This window comes from Simochromis diagramma, unplaced genomic scaffold, assembly GCF_900408965.1.
Source record: "Simochromis diagramma unplaced genomic scaffold, fSimDia1.1 OVJJ01000646.1, whole genome shotgun sequence".
In the NCBI taxonomy this organism is placed as follows: Eukaryota; Metazoa; Chordata; class Actinopteri; order Cichliformes; family Cichlidae; genus Simochromis; species Simochromis diagramma.
The window spans coordinates 6,288,617-6,308,404 of NW_024387279.1; the positions used below are offsets into that span (position 1 = coordinate 6,288,617).

General features: G+C 43.8%; 2 protein-coding genes across 7 annotated transcripts in view; one reads left to right on the forward strand and one right to left on the reverse strand.

Moving 5' to 3' along the window:
* Positions 1 to 13,295: 13,295 nt before the first annotated feature.
* id1 (inhibitor of DNA binding 1, HLH protein) lies at positions 13,296 to 14,612 on the forward strand. 2 transcript variants are annotated; one of them, XM_040003252.1, is made up of 2 exons: positions 13,296 to 13,772; positions 14,018 to 14,612. In XM_040003252.1, the coding sequence occupies exons 1-2, from the start codon at positions 13,416 to 13,418 to the stop codon at positions 14,051 to 14,053; spliced, it is 393 nt and encodes a 130-aa protein (XP_039859186.1). In that variant the 5' UTR covers positions 13,296 to 13,415; the 3' UTR covers positions 14,054 to 14,612. The 2 variants fall into 2 exon arrangements, with proteins under 2 accessions (XP_039859186.1, XP_039859185.1); XM_040003251.1 differs by having other exon boundaries at positions 13,297 to 13,772; positions 14,015 to 14,612.
* Positions 14,613 to 17,569: 2,957 nt separating this feature from the next.
* The window catches only part of ncoa3 (nuclear receptor coactivator 3), a 35,326-nt gene continuing 33,107 nt past the window's right edge, over positions 17,570 to 19,788 (reverse strand). For all 5 annotated transcript variants that reach the window (XM_040003248.1, XM_040003243.1, XM_040003246.1 and 2 more), the window contains 3 exons: positions 19,545 to 19,737; positions 19,225 to 19,420; positions 17,570 to 19,133 (listed from right to left, as the gene is read on the reverse strand). In XM_040003248.1, the coding sequence (XP_039859182.1) occupies positions 19,122 to 19,133; positions 19,225 to 19,420; positions 19,545 to 19,737 (401 nt within the window). In that variant the 3' untranslated portion in view covers positions 17,570 to 19,121. The remainder of the gene's footprint in view (positions 19,134 to 19,224; positions 19,421 to 19,544; positions 19,738 to 19,788) is intronic.

The following is a 19,788-nucleotide window of genomic DNA, read 5'->3' on the forward strand; positions in this document are numbered from 1 at the left end:
ATGTGATTGTTTTCCTCACAGTGCCAAATCCCATTTTAACCTTATACTATTTTTTCTGCTTAGGTACAGAGGTAATATTAGGTTATAGGTTTTTTAAATGAATATTATGTTATTACTATATTAATATGACATTAGTTTCGGTCTGCTAGTTTGCAGCTGGTAGCAATGTCCTCCAAAGAGCTGCTTTTTACTTTTATACCTTAAGTGCATTTCAGAGCCAGTACTTTTTCAGTTTTACTTAAGTAAAAGTAGACTATTTTTTAAATACTCGTACTGTGTACTTCCACTTAAGTGGTACATGTGTGTTATTTGGGCACCTCCTTAGAGCTATTTGCCAGGTACCTGTTTGTGTAGCTAGGTTAGCTTGCTAGCGTTGAAAGCTAATGCTATTGTGCTGCTCATGAAAGCTATCAGCTAATAGCTTAGCTGATAGCTTTGCACTCCAGCTTCATGTATGTCCATATATGGTTATAAGTCTTTAAAATTAGACTTCACAAAACATCACTATGCCCATCTTTTATATAAAGTATATGGCTGCTTTATCTGGACTTATTCTGTATCTGTAAAATGCACTGTTTCCCCTTGTCTTATCCACACTTTTCTACTTCCATTTGCTGAAAAGTAAATCTTAACTAACTTACATTTAATGACTACTGCAGCATTCATTTCTTTAAATTGCTGACTTCTTCCTTAAAACTTTGAATTCCCTTTGGCTCAACTGTCACCTATTTTGAGCGCAGAATATTTTTTATCTGCTTCTGTGTCATAAACATACAGTCAGTCTTGAAACCACATCTCAGTGTGTGTCCTCTGAAGTCTTTTCAAATTTCACTAAACCCTTATTCATAAAATGCCAAAATATTGAAGTGCATATAACAAGAAGGAATAGTTCAACAATTCACAAACTTGGATAAGTTGAAGTTGTGATGTTTTAAAGCAACCAGTGCGACCTACAGTATCTTTGTGTCCTCCTGCATGTCCTTTACCTCTGATCTCATTTATTTTTCCCTGATAAATGATAAAGCAGAAAGCCATATGGTCTGGGTTTGTTATCAAGGGCTATCAGGACCTTACAAACAGTATCTAGAGCCTCATCAAGGTCAGACTTCAGTTCATCCAACAACTCTTCAGGCACACAACTGTATTTCAGATGGGACACTGTCATCTTAGAATCAGCATGGACACACAGTCATAACATTTGGGTTGGAGTCTTCCAACAGACATAATTCAGCACAGCTTTAAAAGCAAAAGCTGATAATATCCAACATGGCTGTTGTCATCATACTTGAGAGAGTGAGTACCCTGGCTTGGGGCCATCCAGCTCACTGCTCTATATTTGGTCATTTCTCCTGAGTTTCAGTGACTTCACCAATGCAGTTTTAGTCCAGGCACATGTGTTGTTTCAGTCTCATTTTCAGTAAACTCTGTGATCACCTTGCCTTTGCGTTCCACAGGCCTTTCACTGGGAGCACAAAGAGAGAAAGGGGCATTAGTCTACGAGAAAAGCCCAGCTTTGGCTTCTTAAAGAAAGCAGAGGTTTAGCTCTTTCACTTCCACTGCATTGTTATGCTAAGGCCCAGCTTGGGAATAGTGGACTATTAGCATCTGAAGAAGAGCCAACATCTGAGGGAAACATGTCTTTAAGGCCCCAAAGAAAAGAATCCATGCTGTCTCTCCTTCTCATTTTCTCATTCTCCATCTCACTCACTTGCTCCTTGACTCAACTCTCTTTCCTCGCCTTTCGGAGGCCCATTCTCTTTTCTTTCACTTTCTCCTGCTGGCTCTTTTGGCGCGAAGAGGGATAAAAACATGTGTGTGTGGGTGGGTAGAGAGGGGGATTAAGAAGTAAAAACTTTCATGAAACAATACAAATGGCTTCTTAGAGATACCACATATCAAATGCTACCTGTCAGCGCTCATGTTACAAGCAAACAAGCATTTAATTGATGATAGTCCGGAATCTATTTGCTAGATAAAAATAAGCTATCATCCTCCAAACTGATGTATCAATGACAAGCAGCGTTACGTAGAGATTATACCAGAAACCTTTATTTTCTTAGGTAAATAGAAAGGTTAAGTAAAATAGAAATGTTCAAATAAATGGGCAAAGTAAACAATAAAGAGATGACAAATGCTACTCGTCAACACTCGTGTATTAAGCAAACAGATATTTGATACCCAGCGGTCATGCTTTCACAGGTTACTATCTGAGAAGCATTTGATAAATTCTCTGTATTTGTACTTTCCATGATGTCACCTTATATTTCCCCTAAAACTATTACATTACAGCATTTCCAGTAAATCAGGAGTTCAGTGTATGATTGAGGGCTGCACAAAAACAATGTTGTGGCATACTGGAGTTGTGGCGTTTTTTTGTACGTAATTGTTATTTTTGTGCTTTTAATCACTGGTGAGGCAGTATTCTTGACACTAGCTGCGTTTTGGTAATATTAGGTAATGTTAGGAAGGATTAGTCTCCTATGACGACTATTGTTATATAAGTTACAAAGAAATTCACCCTTCTGAACTGCAATGTCACAGTAATTCTGTCTCACACAAAATGCAGCACGACAAGTCACCAAGGGCCAACCACTGGCCTTAGGCTAATGTTCATGCATACTGGCATGCCACAAATACCTCAACCATGACCTTGGTTCATTTTTACATGACAGATAAAATGCCCCTGAAGTGACCAGCAAGTTGTGCAATCCCACAATATCTCATAGTGAACAGTCACTGAGGATAGTAAGGTTAACAAGCTATCGTTAACAATAATAGCTCTATCATTAGCATTGTTTGCAATGAGCAAATAGCATTCCTTCTCCATCCCACAGCACCTTTCTTAGCTGTTTTTGTCTTTTCAAATATGAAAATATTCGGTATCTGTAAGCCATTTTGGGGTTTGAGCCCGTCAAGAATTTTAATAGATGATGGTTTGGAGTGGATGCTGTTTGTGTTCCCACATGCACAGCTTATCCACACTTAAGGCAGTTTTCTGTATATCTGTCAGGTAGTTTGGCCAAACAGAGCAGATTCTCTATTAAAGATGCTCATGCTTTTCTGAAACCACATGCGGGAGTGTTCCCTTTGCAAAGCACTCTAAGGGTCACCGTGTTCTTTGATATAATGCTTTTGATTAGGACGATACTGAGAGGAATTTGGAACTTTCCCGTGTTGGCAGGATGCTGATGTTCCTCAGTTATGTGCCTGCTAAAGAATAGCACTGGATGTGCAGTTTGTGACCGGCTGTGGTGAAATAAATGTAACTGAGAGCAAGAACAGGGCTCTATAATGACACTGACAAATGACTTCCATTTAATATATACTTATGTAATGCTTGATACCAGATGAGCTTCGGTGTCAGCACCATGGCCGATTTGGTGCACTCAATCACAGCATTCCTGCTGTGTTTGTACTGTGTAAACAAACTTATTAGCCTTTAGCGCTAAATCTGGCTTCTTAAAAGTTTTTTTTCTTTTTGTTAATATGCACTCAAATGTAAAGAAACAAGGATTTCATTTTTAAAATAATATAATTTAAAAAGAAAAACTTAATTAATGGCTAACCAGAGGGCTGTTCATCAAATATATTTGAGGCCCTGGGCTCAAGCGCATTACCATGCAGTGACATCAAAGTTCTGACAAAATCAAGCCACGCAGAATCCAAGTCTCACGTGAGCGCAGCCTTAATCTGTGCGGAACAATCATGTTACCTGGATAACTGAACATGGTATTATCGCAAATTCCAAGTGTGAAAGCAGCTTTGCTTTTTCCACTGCTATGAACTCGAGTTTGTTGTAAACAGCAGTCTGAACATTGGCTGTTTTGCTCATGCAGAGCTGGAGCAGGTCAGGGGGGCAGCTGTGGGATGAATCACAGCCCCAGCACACACGTCATCCTGGGTGGGAGTCCACAGACGTTTCCCTGGATCGCAACTGGACATGGATCGAATCCTAGTATAAGTGAGAGCGCTAGTGCAAAGATAAACATGTAACGCGAACAAAAAGCAGGAAGTGAAACCTAGAAACGCTGAGTAACTCTGGTGTCACAAGGTGAGAAATCGCTGCTAGCACCTGGCTGTTGACACCTCAAGGCAGCAGAGGTAAGCTGAGTGAATAACAGCAACACCATCACACTGCGAAGCTCACTGTAAGATAAACACATGACTCTGAAAGACGTTTTTATGTCGAACCGTTCTAGCTGACTCAAGCCTGAGTGAAATACGGAGCCATTCGGGGAAGAGAAGAGTGACTAAGACATGCACCTGCCTCTGTGTCAGGACAACACCGCCAGCAAACTGACAGGATAGAAGGGGGCGAGAAGGCTCCGTGGAAAAAAAAAAAAGAAGGAGAAGGAATTTCCAAGGACATGGAAGATGTTGTGAAATCATATTGAACATGTGGCCCGCACAGCTGCAGAGGGAGTGAATCGCTTCATGTGTAACAGCATGAATCACCAATAGAGTTCCTCAGAAGTCAGATCACACTTTCAGCTCTCTCTCTCTCCCTCTGTTTTCCATACCTTGCCTTCTTCATCGCAGGTGCAAGGGGTGAAGTAAGCTGCCTAGATTGTCCACATGTGCTATATAAGATCATCTAAGCTCACACATGTGTACAAACACACACACAAAGAGATATATAAATACCCCCCCCCCCCCCCCCCCCCCACACACACACACACATCAGTGATCACAATGAACAATGCCGGAGCCATCCACAGTCTCTTCATCAGCATGAGATCATGTGGCACGTATAACACATTGCTCACACACTTCCTCCTCCCAGCTCTCCTGCCCCCACTACACTATAACACAGGTGGCCATCTGCGGGAGCCGGATCAGCATTCCTGCTCTGTTGTTAAGTGACATCTCCTCTAAAGAAGAGTCCTCATCCTCATCCAGGAAAATCAGATGACTCATGAGGCTATTTAACTCGGATGGATCGCACTGGGGGTTTTCTCGCACTGCTAATTTAAATCGAATTCTTATGGGAGATTGTTTGGGACTCCCACTGCACATTAATGCAGCTCTATCGGTAGTAGTAATGCTCGGATACATGATTAGGAGCATGTTGACCACTACAGCTCGCTAAAGGCCTGGTTGCGGCAGAGTTTCAGACAAATTATTCATGTAAATGAACTTATCGGGCCATCTTGCCGTTGGAGAGCTGCGCCCGGCTTGCTCCATAAACCTCTAATTTTAATCCACTGTTCAACAGAAATCATAGCTATGAGACAAAAGAAATAATATGAATATACTGTTTTGGAAAAAAATCAGTTTAAAATAACCCACCAGCCTTAAAGGGGATTTTATGATTTTTACAAAACGTCAAATCTTTTGCCAATCATCAAATAATGAAACTTTCTGAAATGTTTTGTGTGTGAGAAGAAAATGAGAAGAAAAGAGGGAAAAATTGTCAACCCAGATTGGCACGTTGTAGATGACAAACAGCCTTAATAGTGATCGCTCAGAGGCAAACTCCCCTGTAAGCTTGAATGATAAGCGGTGGGTGTCTGATTAGGAGCCCCCTCCAAAAAGTGAAGAGGCTGCCGACATCTCTATCAGTCAAAGCGCTGGCTTCTGATGCTAAATTGACAGCTTTAGAATGTGTCTTTAATGCTAATTCAGTGGCTAAATACACCCAGATCTGGGTTAGCTGTAATGCTCCGTGGGGCAGTAGTGTCATCCAGGGTCCCGGAGGACTGCCCAGTGCTGCTCTGTGTGGTCCTGCCCCCCCCTCCCCAGAAGAAAGTAGAGGCTGAGGGCTCTGGGCCTCTCTCTTCTCCTTGTCCTCCCTTGATATCAGAAGTGCTGGAATGGAGGAGTAGTTTTGGGAGTGGAGGGATGTGTGTGTGTGTATGTGTGTGGGGGACTGGGTCTCCCTAGTTGCCAAGCGAACACCATATGGGCAGCTCACTGGTGTTACTGGGGGCCCGGGGCAGTTCCCAGAATTCACATGATAATGAAGCCCAGGGCCATTCAGAGTGCTGGCCTAAAGCTGGGGCTAAGAGCTTTTGATAGCCCCCAGCAGCCTGCAGGCCTGCCCACCCCAGGCCCAGCCAGCTTTCCTGCCAGGCACAAACCACCTGTTTGATTTTCCCAGGGCCCTGCCACAGCGGATGGAGAGAAGAGAAAGAGGGAGAACAGGGAAGAGGAGGGGAGGGGCAGCAAAGGAATGTCTCCCTCTTATTTTGTCACTGAGTGTGTACTTCCCATTCACTTCCTCTTTATAATCCTCCGGCCCTCCCCTCTCACGTGCACACGCACACATACATACACGCCGCTGCATAAACACAGGCGTGCACGCGACTATAACCTAGATGCACATATGCACACACCCCTGCTGACCCCCGCACACAGACTCTTTCCTCTTTTGTTAAACTCTCTGAAACAATCCCAGGGAGAAGAATGAGGTTTAAAAGTAGGGCACCTTCTGCTGCATCAAAGATTCTCACAAGCAAATTCCTGGACCAGGGCCCCGGGTGAAAAGCAGGGCGCTTGTCTTAGCTGCGTGGTTTTCAGCGCTACGTGGGAACCAGAGGAGGATCTTCACCGGGCAGCCGGTGGGGACGGGATGACTGGCAGTGGAAGCACCCAACAGAGCCAGGGGTGGATGAGGGGGGGATAAGTGGGTGATGCACACACGGGTACATGAGGGGACACTCGATGAGAGGATGGGAACTGGGAAAGAGGAATGACGCTTATGTCACTTGGGGGTGGGGGTTCGATGTATGTTTAAAGATGGCTGCATTCCTTTATCATGAGAATTGCTGGCCAGTGCGTGGCAATAACACCAGGACAGACATGGCAGATGGCGTTGGCCTCTGTTGCTGAAGCTACAGCACATGCAAAGAGTGACTCTAGCCTTATCAGCCTCAGTCAAAGAGGCTGATTTTTAGGTCAGTTTAATTTGGCTATGGGGCTAACAAATGACATTTGCATATAACATGCTGAATGCATGCTTTCTTCTCTGGCCAACTCCAAAGTCGGAACACTTCCTGTTGAGAAATCATGTGATGCAATCGCAGTAGCAAAACACAGGCATGTACTAGGAACACAGGTGTGCAGGTGTGACGCTGTGTACTCTGCGGCCACTTCTTGTTCCCGGTGTGAAGGCGGGGCAGCGTTCCTACAGTTTAACCTGAAATGCTGGCTTGCTGGGGGCTAAACACCTGCGTTCACAGGGTGCCAGAGAAAGTGGGGGGTAGAGGAGGAGGTGGAGGAGGAAGAGGCACACCCGAGCAGCTTGCATTCACCCTTACCTAACAGGGTCTCTGGTTACTGTAGTCCCCTGGCTGAGCTTTTTCTTTTAACACATTATTCAGGTCATGTGCACAAGGGACATCTGCATAGAAAACATTACAATGACCCCACACTGTGGCTCCACTGTGACAAGAAAACACACACCTACACCTGTTGCACCTGCGCTGCCTTCTGGAGGTTGCATGAAAAGATTCCCACACCCAAAGAAATTGACTTCCTCCCACTAGTGCTCCTTCTATACAGCTTTGATAAATAGAAACAACAAACAGGAGGGGAAACTCGAGCAGGCTCAAATCACATATGAGCCAGGGGAGACTGCTAAGGTGGGACTTTGGTGTCAAGAGCGTCAGGGAGCAAGAAACAAAAACTCCCCGAGGCCCAAATAACTTGATTATAACCGCTCCACAATCAAAACAAAAGTGGCAGGCCCAATCTGTTCACTGTCAATGGCGGCTCTCATTTGTCAAGCCCATCCAAGAGGTTGGTTCTCAGGCGACTCGCACAATGCTCAGTGACAAATAGGAGGGCTCTCCTTTTAGCCCTGCCTGCCACAGGGAAGCCCATCTGAAGTATTAATCTTTTGGTGGAAGAGTGGAGGAGAGAGCTCAGCCTGGCCCAGCCATTGTCCCCAGGTCTGGGCCCTCTGAATGGGGCTTTGTCAGCTCCCCAGCTGCCACTGTCCATGCTCCATCGTTGGGCTTTGGCTCCCATGTCCCCTGGCCGTGCTGACTGGACGCCTCTGTGCAGCTGTGGGGATGTGCAAGTTTGTGTGTGTGTGTGTGTGTGGGATGAAGAGAGAGGTCAGGTGACGAGCCATTTGTCTCACAACACACAGAGACACACACACAAATATGTGGCTTAACATAAGGCCTTGCTTGTCATTTCAAAGGGATGCATTCAGTTACCATGGAATCTTAAAAACAACAGAATGAGTTCCCATCTTCTCTTGAGTTCAGGAGCAGCTTGTGTTCTCACATGGCAAAAATACATACTTTGCAAACTACAACAAATGCATCACTTTTGAGTTCACTCTAAGGGTAAATTATGCATTTGCAGACAATATGCATTTCAACAGGGATGTCCCAGGTAAAATTAGGTAACACTGGACATGTGAGCGCAGGCAGAAGCTCTTATTTATTGTTCTCCATCTCCCGCCTGCAGCAGGGGGCAGCTGGCCAGCAGCAATCAGGCCTGTCCCCCATAGGCATCTTGTGGCAACCAGCTGAGAACAGCTGGCTTCCCCTTCTGCTACTAGCAGACCTGGACTCTGCTGGAAGTCCCGGAAAGGAGAGGGGCCTGTAAGAGCTGACAAAAAGCCAGTATTCACACACAGACAGGTTGTGCTAATGAAGAGGCCTCATTAGGCTGCATTTACAGTGTCTATAGAGGTGCGTTTGCTGTTCAGTCCAAGAAGGCAGAATCTCTTCAGGCTGTGTTTAGAGTTTTACTACAGCCTCAATATAAAGTTTGTGTTAAAACATCCAAAATGGCACCTGTGTGATGTCAAACCGAAAGAAGTAGGGGGAGGGCTGAGGGGAAATACTTGCTAGGCGGACGGAGGGTTGGTGGGTGATGGGGATGACCACTGAACGGAAAAGGGACTCTGGTGTTATTAGATTTGCAACAAGCTGTAACACTGTCTCTCATTGTGTATCCCTCCACCCCGGCCCTCCCCCGAACCCCTAACCGTAGAGAAGACTCCCAGTCCCCCCACCCCACCCCACCTCTGAACACCCACTCCTCCCCACAACACACGCACTCCCAGCTAAAGCTCGCTCTCCAGGCAATTGCCACTGGAGTGGAAAGTATTCCAGAGCACAATGCCTATGCTCTCAATGGGTGCTTTAGCATGCCACCAGTGCGCTGTCACCAGCAGATGGGGAGCTAATTAGAAACCATTAAAGGGCTTTGATAGTGTGTGTGGGAACCAGGCGGAGGGAGATGGCCACAGGGGTGTAAAGGAGGGGGTGAGCTTTGGGTCCGGTGAACGCACACATACACATGAACACAACTGAGAGAAACAGATATAGAGGGACCAAGCTGTCCCAATGACTCCTCTCAGGCCAAGGACGCTGAGCAGAGGACACCTGGGTGGGGGGAACTTCAAGGATCTCCACAAGGTTCAGCTGCACACCAACTATCAGATGGAGATAGCATTCCTGTAACCTGCCCCTGCCTTTCAGGGAAGGGCGTCCATCCACCCACCCAGTCTGCTCCCTGCACACAGGAAAAACACCCAACAGGCGGTGAGGCTCCAGCCGGTCTGCACTTTTTGATGACACATCTGTGAACTGGGACTCCCACAGGAAGTGAGTCCTAACCACTGGTCCTCAGTCATTACACGGGCTGGGCTTGCCAGGGAGGTGCCAGGCCACGCCGGGCACACGAGGATGTGAGGAAACACACCCACAGAAGGTGTGACGCACTATGTTTTAAAAAAAACAACTAAAAATCTCACACGGATCAGCACAAACTTTCTTCATTCTTGTGTTGAATGTGAGGAGCTTGAGGTGCCATGGGTCATCAATCAATCATCCGAGGATAGACGTGACATTGTGGTGCGGTACCACAAGTTTTATACCCGACACCACACTTCCCCCCAACCCCGCTTCTCCCTGTCCCATATGAGCCTCTCCACACACCTGCACACAGGTGTGATCATTATCAAGCAAACAGGAAGAGCCTGACTGGGAACTGGAAACTAATCCCACAGCTGCGAGGAGTGGCATGTGCATTTGTGTGTGTATTTGTGTGTGTTTGTATACGTTAGTGAAAATTGTTGAAAACTTAAAAAGTGACACTCGCTTTTCATAATCAAATTCCTCCCTGTTTCTTTTCGACAGCGTATTTGGAGAATCATACCAAAGTTAAAATCCTCTGTCCAAGAAAGCATAATTGTGCTTTGGTCACTTTCATGTTTCAGGAAGTAGTACGAGGGCTACTTATTGTCCTTGCAGCAATAATAACAGCAGCAAAAGTGTCAAAGCATTACTGGAATGTCCTATTTCCTCCCAGTGAATTCCTGCACCAACTTTTGCCCCCCCCCACCCACCCATGCGGCTTCCTGCAGTGTGCTTTTATAGATCTGTTTGCCGTAGCGATAAAGAGGGCGTATTAGCTAATATGTTTCCCCTCCACCGAATGGAACAACTTATCTAGGAAAAAAAAGCTACCAGAAAAGTGTTTGTGTGCTGGCATAAATGCTGCAAAGATACACCGTGTCCTTGAAAGAAAAATACCAGCGCTTCTTTTTGCCGTTTGATGACGTGCGATGTTGCAAGAGCACTGACACAAACAGTAGCCTGTCAAAAATAAAAAGTTAAAACACAGAGCCATAATCAGCTCACATATAAAGAGTCCACGGGGAAATGAATTCTGTGTCAGTGATGAAGGAGGGAAGGGGAGAGAAAGAGAGGGCACTGCCATTCTGTCAGTTAAAATCAGGAGCTAATATGTTTCACTTTTCTTTCCCCTCCTCTGCCTCTTCCCTCTGTCTTCTCTCTCTCTCGCTCCCCTCGCCTTGATGTGCTGTAAACAGGCTAAAAAGGGCCCAGCTGTGTGGAGTTATTGTTGGTGTCAGTAGGAAGTGCTGATAGCTTTTGCAGCTGAACAAAAGCTGGATGAGGGGAGTGGAGGGGCGCTCCAGACACTGTGGCTCCAGCCTAGATTCTCTCCCACAATCCCTGCACCGCACTCCCATTGTTCTGCCCACCCGGCCTTCCCTCCGCCCTGTCAGCTGCGACCTAGGACAGAGGGCAAGAAAAAAAAAAGGGAAAGAAAAGAAAAGACAAGAAAGTAAAGAAGAAAAAAGTTTTTACAGGCTACTGCAACAGCTAGAAGAAACAGCCGGTGGTAGTTAAGTTTGTTATACTGCCGTTATCTCTGGTATGGCACAACATCTGTGCAGATATAAGCAGCGGCTATAAATGGCATTTATATTAAAATGTGAAGAGAGCAAGCTATTTATAATTTCTTCCTCCTGCAAAAGGAATGATGCAAAGCTAAGAGTTCAGTCAGTCAGCGCAAATATCAAAATATACATTATTATTTTTTATGTATATGCATTAAAACAACAATTACTGCAATTGCAAACATGGGCAGTGAAAGTTGTTGTTAGAAATATATTGCACGGTATTATACAGATACTTGTGCAACTTTCCTGCTTACTGTTCACTTTATTCGTGCATTACATTAATGCGTTAGCTAGTTTTAATACCCATGCACAGCACTTTCTCTTAAGTTTTTCTTTTTCTTTTTTTACATATTCTACACATTCCTGCACTGGACTGTAAAACTTTTCACAAAGGGAAACCATTTATATAATGTTTTCATTATGCATCTGTTTCTACTCCTACATATTTCTTGCAGTACTTGCTTTTACTTTCTGTTTCACGGGGATTGTTATGCAAATACCAAGGCAAATTATTTCCACTTTAAAACTTAGTTGGAAAAAAAAAACTGGTTTGGATTGTTTCAGAACTTTACCTGACGTGCTCAGTTTTCACACCAGCTAAACTTAAAACTTTATGCCTCATGTATTAAACACTGTATAAAACGTATTATTCCATTAATAAATCAACAGTAAGATATTATGTAACAATATGACGCTTAGAGCGGCCATTCTATTTGCTTAATGGCACAAATTTCCCTTTATCAGCTTTTTTTATTTCAGATTTTCTGCATTATTTGCACGACAATAGCAGACAGGGAACAGAAATGCGTTTGATGCATGATGCATTCATACCGGTTCTCACTAACACGGTGGTCACCGGAATTCCTGCACATGTAATAAAATGCATGCATTTTTTTTTAAATAGTAACGTAGTGAATGTCGGTCGTTTGAAGGAATGCTACAGCTAGTTTGTGTCCTAACTCCTTTGTAGCTCCGGCTGACAGCAGCTGCTCTGCAGGTGCGCGGGGCGGTAATCTCATCCCGCTGCTTTAAGGTGATAAATGAACGACAAAAGCTCCGGAGCCGGTTTGTTCTCAGGGCTCCGCGCGCCACGCAGGTGAATGGAGGAGTGCCGGAGTGCGCGCTCTCTTGTTTAACGTCTCCATGGAGACCGCCCGAGCGGCGCCAGGCTGACAGGCGTCAAGGCTCGGATGAATGGGTGACGTCACCGCAGTGGCGCCTGCCAGTCTGCTCGGGCTTGTTTGGACAATCTGGGGGGAAGATTCGGAACAGAGCGATGCGATCTGAGTGCGCGCGCGCACACACACCCAGATACACGCACACAAGGCTGAGCGCACACTGCAGAAACATGTGAAGGAATCCGTGAAGCCGATGCTCACACTGGTCTTCCTTCAACGCTGAGAGCCAGGAAAAAGAGACCGTGCTCGTCCAAAGAAGTGCCGTTTGTGAGCATAAAGAAAGCTTTGAGTGAAGAGAGCGAGGATTTTAGGAGCGTGTTTTTTCCCCAAATCGGTCAACACTGTGACATCGAATAGTAATAAGCAAATGATCGAGAAAATTGAATAAACCGCTTAACTGTTCAGACGCTGCATTCCACGCAAATCACGTAAATCTAAAAGAAAAAATGAAACCCTAATACACTTTTAGAAAAGGTTACTCCTTCCCAGAACTCCTTCCCAAATAAGTTCTTTAAACTTTTACTGTACTATTGTCATCCACATCTGCAGTGGCATCAACAATTGTGAAAAGGCACTGTGGTAGCCCAATTATCATTAGCCATTCATTCCATTCATCCCGTCCCGTCCCACACGCATTCTCACAGCGCATACCCAACCATTCACCACCCTTTGACTGTCCCCAGGCAATCTACACCTGCAGAGTCCCCAAGCCGTGGACAGCTGGATTCCCACATATTACCCATAAAAGACACACATTTGTTTCCATTTGTAACGCCATCCCTCAAACAGATTGTAAATCCCGATAACCAGCCGAGCGCTGTCACTGGCTGAGAGAGAAGTTTTGAACCGCCCCCATCAATACAAACGCAGCTGTCCCATTGGCCGTCCTCCTTCAAACCGGACGATTCGGCTCCGCCCCTGGCGTCTACTTTCTTATAAAGCCGGGGAGGTTTGCCCATGTGGATGTTGCGAACTGTCAACATTGCGTTGCTATCAGTCCTGAAAAAGGAGACCAACCCAATAACTCTTCTTTCTCGTCATTTTTGGAAGCTACACTAATCAAGATGAAGGTTGTCGGATCTACCTGTGCCCTGAAGAGCAAAGGCGAGGACGTGGTGCGCTGCCTGTCCGATCAGAGTCTGACCATCTCCAAGTGCAAGATCCCGCTGCTGGACGAGCAGATGAGCGTATTCCTCCAGGACATGAACAGCTGCTACAGCAAACTGAAGGAGCTCGTGCCCACTCTGCCCACAAACAAGAAGGCTAGCAAAGTGGAGATCTTGCAGCACGTCATTGACTACATCTGGGACCTGCAGGTCGAACTGGACGAGCCGGAGAAGAGCCGCCAGCACACCGTCAGCAGCGTGCCCCGCACGCCGCTTACCACCCTGAACGCGGAGCTCGCCAGCATCTCAGTGGAGGTAAATTTCTCGCCACTCATACTGAATGAATCAGGGAATGGGCAATAGTCCAAACAGAGCTGCATGCATTCAGATAAAAACATGTATATAAGTGTCGGTGCGCGTGCGTAAAGTTTGCAAGCCCGTGCGTAAAAGCTCAATTTGCGCATGGATAACAACTCGTGTGCTTTGCTAAAATATAAATATATATATTTATGTATATATACCTGCGTTGTACTAATCAACCTACTTTCTTCTTCCAGCAGAACGGATGCTCAGATGACAGGATCATGTGTCGTTAAGAGCTCTTGGAGCATCGCCCCATCACATCACATCACATCAACCACAGCGAGGGGATGAACAAGGCTACTTGATGTGACTTCTCGAACCGCATCAAGAATTACAACCTTGAACTGTGTAGGGACGTTTCGTACTCCCAGTGTTAGATAACAAGTTGTGTGGACATTCTGCGGCGACGAGCCTCTCTTTTGTCGCTTAACGGTTCTCGATTTATAAGAGGGTCACGGGACGAGAGGAAGATGAACAGAGAGTGTCCAGATATAGACTGGGTTAGCCAGGGGACCAAGAGAAGTTCAGCGCAACCGGCATCGCCCGTTGCTTGCAGAGTTTCTAAAGAAAGCTAACGTTTCTGTTACTGCTCTTTGTATTTTGTGTAAACCATGTAGAGGATTCAACATTTTTTGTAAAAGATTTAAAAAGAAAAAAAAGTTAATTTCTCAGATTCCTGAGCGACAAACTGTATTGTATATTACAATGCCACAATATGTGAAGATATTGTTTTCTTACAATGTACATTATTTGGTGTTTTTATTAAAACAAGATCATTATTTTTGAACAAGATCCCTCTGTGTCACTGTGTCTGTGTGCGGGAGTGAGAAGGTATCTGACTCACGTGCTATACCTGGGGAGGTTTCGTTGCTGGGAGCTGTAACTGTGAAAAATAACACTGCATGGTGATTACGCCATGATGACCTTTAAAGCCTTATTAGCATTCCAATAAATCACACAAGTACACTCATATATTCTTATTTAGGAGAGCGTAAACTAGTTGTCACAGAAAAGTGCTACACCTACTTTCAAGTAACGTTAAAAACCAAAGCTGGTGGTAAACCTACTGGTTCACAGCCAGTTTAATTGGTAATTTGACTCACTAAAAGCCATTAAAGTATCACATTACAAGAGGAAGTCACACTTTAAATCTACACTTAAATATCCTTACAGATACGGTCTTGACATAAACTTTAAATTAAAACCACGCACTAGTGACACATGTTCTGTCGAAGGTTTTCATTTATTCCCCCAACATCTGTCGAATTCTGTGGCCAAGATAAGCCCATTGATCAGCAAATAAAATCAAATAAATAAAAACAAAAGGCTTTTCTTCACTACATAAAACATCCATGTAAATATGGTGTTTCAATATGTTATCGTGTAAATCAGCAGTCGAAAAAATAAAAATCTGCCGGCACCGAAGGAGTTACATGGCTTTGGCGAGGCGATTCGTTATAAGATTTATTCTGTCTCCCTGGTGCAATGTTTTTCCCATTTCCCTGCGGTGCGATGCGCACAGCTGCAGCCCCGGCGTGGCCAGTGTGTGATTGTGTTTGTGTGATAGCTTTGTGCCAAGGGCAGGGGAGGGCGGCGGGGCCCAGACTGAGCGGCGCCTCGGCACACCTGGGGAAGTTCAGGTTAAATAGCTCCACATTCCTCAACACACAGCTGATTGAAACATTAACAAACAGTAATCCACAGGCCAGGCCGCAGATGGGCCGGGAAACACGCCAACACCGAGAGAGAGAGAGGGAGAGACAGAGAGAGTTTGTCGGATAGAGATTCCCACAGTACAGTCGTATGCCATAAGTTTGCTATATATACTTAAAAGAGGAAAGAAAACAAAGGGGAGGAAAACAACTACACTGTTTTAGTTCTAGGAGAAGCTTCCACGAGTGGACTTATTTAACACTTTTTTCATCATTTATGATATTACTGAGCAGTTAAACTGTTAAACACATGTAACATTATCTCTGGGCCGGGCAGCCTCTATAAGAAGTTTGTACTTTTTCCCAGTCGGGACTGTGTCGAGGATTTTGGCCTCAGTCTTAATAACAATGATCATTTTAATCCCAGAGTCAATAAACATAAATCATCATCAAACCCCTGCCTCCAACTCCCCCACTCTATTGTCCTCTGGCGAGCACGAAAAACATTGCAAGTCTTGATTATCTGCTGTGTACGTGTGTCAAGGATGATAGAGGAAGACAACAGCGCCATCGTGTGGCAAACATTACACATATCACATTTACACAGTATGGCGTGTTTTTAGAGACGAAGGAGTTTACTGTACTGCGATAAATGAACTTTACTCGATTGTTGCCCTTTTCCATTATACCTTTGCTTTTGACTTACTGCTCAACTGATTCCACACCTGTGATCTTTAATTTAAAACATGTAAACATGACTAATTATAGAATCAAAAACAAAGGATCACCAAGTCTTGCAAGAATCAGTAATAAAATATGAGGATGCAGATCAGAACTACTCTCTCACTTTGTTTATGAACATATTACAGTGCATTAGCAGAAATGAAAAGTTTTGCTCAGTTACTGCAGATAAGGGGAAATTACAGGCAGTTTTCCACTTACACTCCAGTTACTGGTTTCTTTTTAGTAATACTTTAGATATAGCAGTATTTTCCTGTGGCTTAGTGTCTTAATGTTTCAGTTGTGGATAAGATGATAACAATTTAACCAAAGAGTCATCTCTCATCTAAACCTCCCAGGTGTTTTGATTCAAAAACAACTTTTAGACCCAAAGAAAAGCAGGCATTTCATTTCTACATATATATATAAAAAAAGGCACGTGCACACTTTACAAACTCCATATGCACTTCTGAAAAAAAAAAAAAAAAGAACCATGAAATCAAATTTATCAACTGAAAACTGTAAAACTTTGTGTATTGTGGATGTGAAAACTTAACTAGGGACAAGGATTGTAAATTTGAAATGGCCTTAAAGTCATGAGTTTAACATTTTGCGTTAGAACTATGTTAAACTGCATCGTTCTTTTAAAAAGAATGATTCCTCCCCCCCTTTTACAGAAGCCCTCTCAGTGTAAAATATTTTGCTGTGCAATGCAATACTTATTCAGGAATCCATTTACTTTGTCTCATTTCTAAAATATGGTATTGTTTTGTAATTTGAAGTTTTCTTTTATCATTATTGTCCTTCTTTATGTCACATAGCTTAAGTATTTAAGAAAGAAAATAAGCCCACAAACTTTATTTCTTTATGCCCTGAAAGTGGAAACCGTTTCCAGGTTTTCTACTTGACTAGAGTGTGATACTGAAAATACAAGAAAAGCCTAACAGAACACCAAATCCTTCAAGTCTTATTTTCAGTAACTTGACAGCAGAAGCGCTCCTCCTCCTCGCATCCGTTTTGTACGATCAAACTAATCATTCTGACAACGCAGCGCACCCGCTGATATTTACTGACGTGTAGAGAACTGCACACAGGCATCACAGCTTATAAACAGTAAATAATTGGAGAGCCAGAGCCAGGAGTGTTTAAATAGAAATTTGTATTTTATATCAATATCAACATCAACAGAGAAAAAAAAAAGAAAAGAAAAAAAAAATCTGTAATATACATCCTGTAAAATAACAGCTTATCTTACCTCCAAAGAAAGAAAAACAAACCAAATGATCTCCTGCCTCTTTTTTTGCACTTCATTCAAACTTCAAGATATTTCTTTTTTTTTTTTTTTTTTTTTTAAATTTCTTTTTCTCCTGAAGTAACAAAGTCTGGACATAAGATGAAGTTGTTTCCTGAAAAATAGATGAGATATTGATATGTCTTAAAGTGGATGTTTTTTTGTTTTGTTTTGTTTTTTTCTACATCACAACAAAACATGCGTGTTTTTTTTCCAGTCCTCTCCCCACTGCACCTCACTTTCCCGCTGTGGAACAACCCATCTCATGTCCATAACCATCCAAAGCTTTTACAGATCCAATGATATGTACCCATTTACCATCAGAATAATATAACACAATGTAAAAAATGTACACCAGAAACCTCAGAAACTATACATGTGGAAAAACATCTTTGGATTGCGCATGTTGAAAAGGTAGATTCAGCAAGCTGATAACAGTCGAAACAGAACATGGTGTGAATAATAATAATAATAATAATAATAATAATAATAAAAAAAAAAAAAAAAAAAAAGCTGGACTGACAGAGTTGCTGCTGCTCCTGGGAGGGGGGAACACTGCAAGAACCATGCTTGTTAGGTAAATTGAGGAATCTGTGTTCCTGCTTTAAACGTACTGCAGAGAAATCCCCACGCAGTTCCCCGCACAAAAAAAACCAACAAAAACCAGATGGTTGGGAGTCTTGATATCCCGGCCCAGATGAATTTACTCTCACCGCCCTCCCTTAAAACTTCTGATGACGTCAAAGCTCAAACCTTCAACGCATCAGATACTCGTCGCAAGTTAAAAAGTGCCTAAAAACGTAATACATAACCTTATTGTTTTGTTTCGAAAATTAAAAAGCATTCTGTAAATGAAAAAAAAAAAGAGGAAATCAATCAGATCAGCATTGACCTATGGGACACAAAAATACAACCAGGTCTCATACTTTGTGCAAGAACGGGCCTTTAAAAAGCATGTTTGATAATATATTGTAGAATATTTACAATTCATATTCACAGAGAACATTTGAGACATCTAATACTGCAGTACCATTTGTTTGCTTATAACAGGGATTATGATGCTCAGGTACAGTCTAAAGCGTAAAGGCAAGAGTTATTGCTCCAATCTGCATAACATAGTAAACTGTGTGCTTATAGCTTCCAATGACTTTAGAATGAGGTGCATCCAAAGGATAAGGAAGAAAAAAGAAAAAAAAAACGTTGTTGTGAAGGCATTGAATCTCTAGTAAGGCTGTAATGAAGAAATATTGCATCAATCTCTCACCACCGAAACAGAAGCCTTGTGGTAAAGTGCAGCCACAGCCAGTTGTACCGTAGTCCTGTTCTGCAGTCTGGCTGTGACGCTGAATACTGCCTGACAGCTTCAGGTCACACACAAACGCACGTGCAAACACACAGCCGTATCAGATTTCTGTATACATGTGTGCGGATGAAACCTAGCACAAATCATTTGTCCTTTCAGCCCACACCCTCTAGGGCAAGCAGCATGTTGTGCTGAGTTCTTTGTGTCAAAATTTATGCTGGGGGAACTCTGTGTGTGTGGTGAATATGTGTGTGCGTCTGCGTCCAGTTCCTCTCCTTGTTCAGCTAAATCTGCCACAGCTGAAAGGTCCAGATTCTGTCATGAGCCACAGGTCCTCAGCAATACTTCTGCAAAAAACACACAAAGCAGACAGACCGTTATAAACTGAAATCCTCCGAGCAGCAGCTGAAACACATGCAAGACCCTAAAATTATCCACCTGGTCAGGTCCCATTGGCATTCGGCCCATCCCCATGGAGTTCATTCCCATTTGACCCTGCATCTGTCCTGGCATTTGAGCCATCTGTCCTGCACCAGCCCCGCTGACCGGCCCGGGTCCCCCCATAGAGTTGTTCATCATCATGGTTCCAAACTGGCCCTGATTGCCCTGCTGGGGGAACTGTTGAGGATAGGACCTAGACAAGGAGAAAAATGAAAAGTAAATTACCTCTGTAACTTGATTTTGAGAAGTGCTCAGGAACGTTTCTGTTAAGTAACACTTAAACAACTGATGACTAAAGGAAGCCTGATGCAGCATACATGTTACGTGGCATTCCACCCTGCGGCCATCCTTTCAAGTCTCCAGATGGGTACGAGTGCCCTCCCTGTGGATTTCCCTGCATTCCTGGCATCATTGCATTCTGTGGTGGGCCTCCCATTCTTCCTGGCATTATATTTCCTGGTGGGCTGCAACCTGGAGTCATGAAGGCTGGGTCCCCCTGCTGGTTCATCCCTGCAAACAGTGCAACAGTTGTTGAGTGTGAAACTTCAGGAGGATATGACA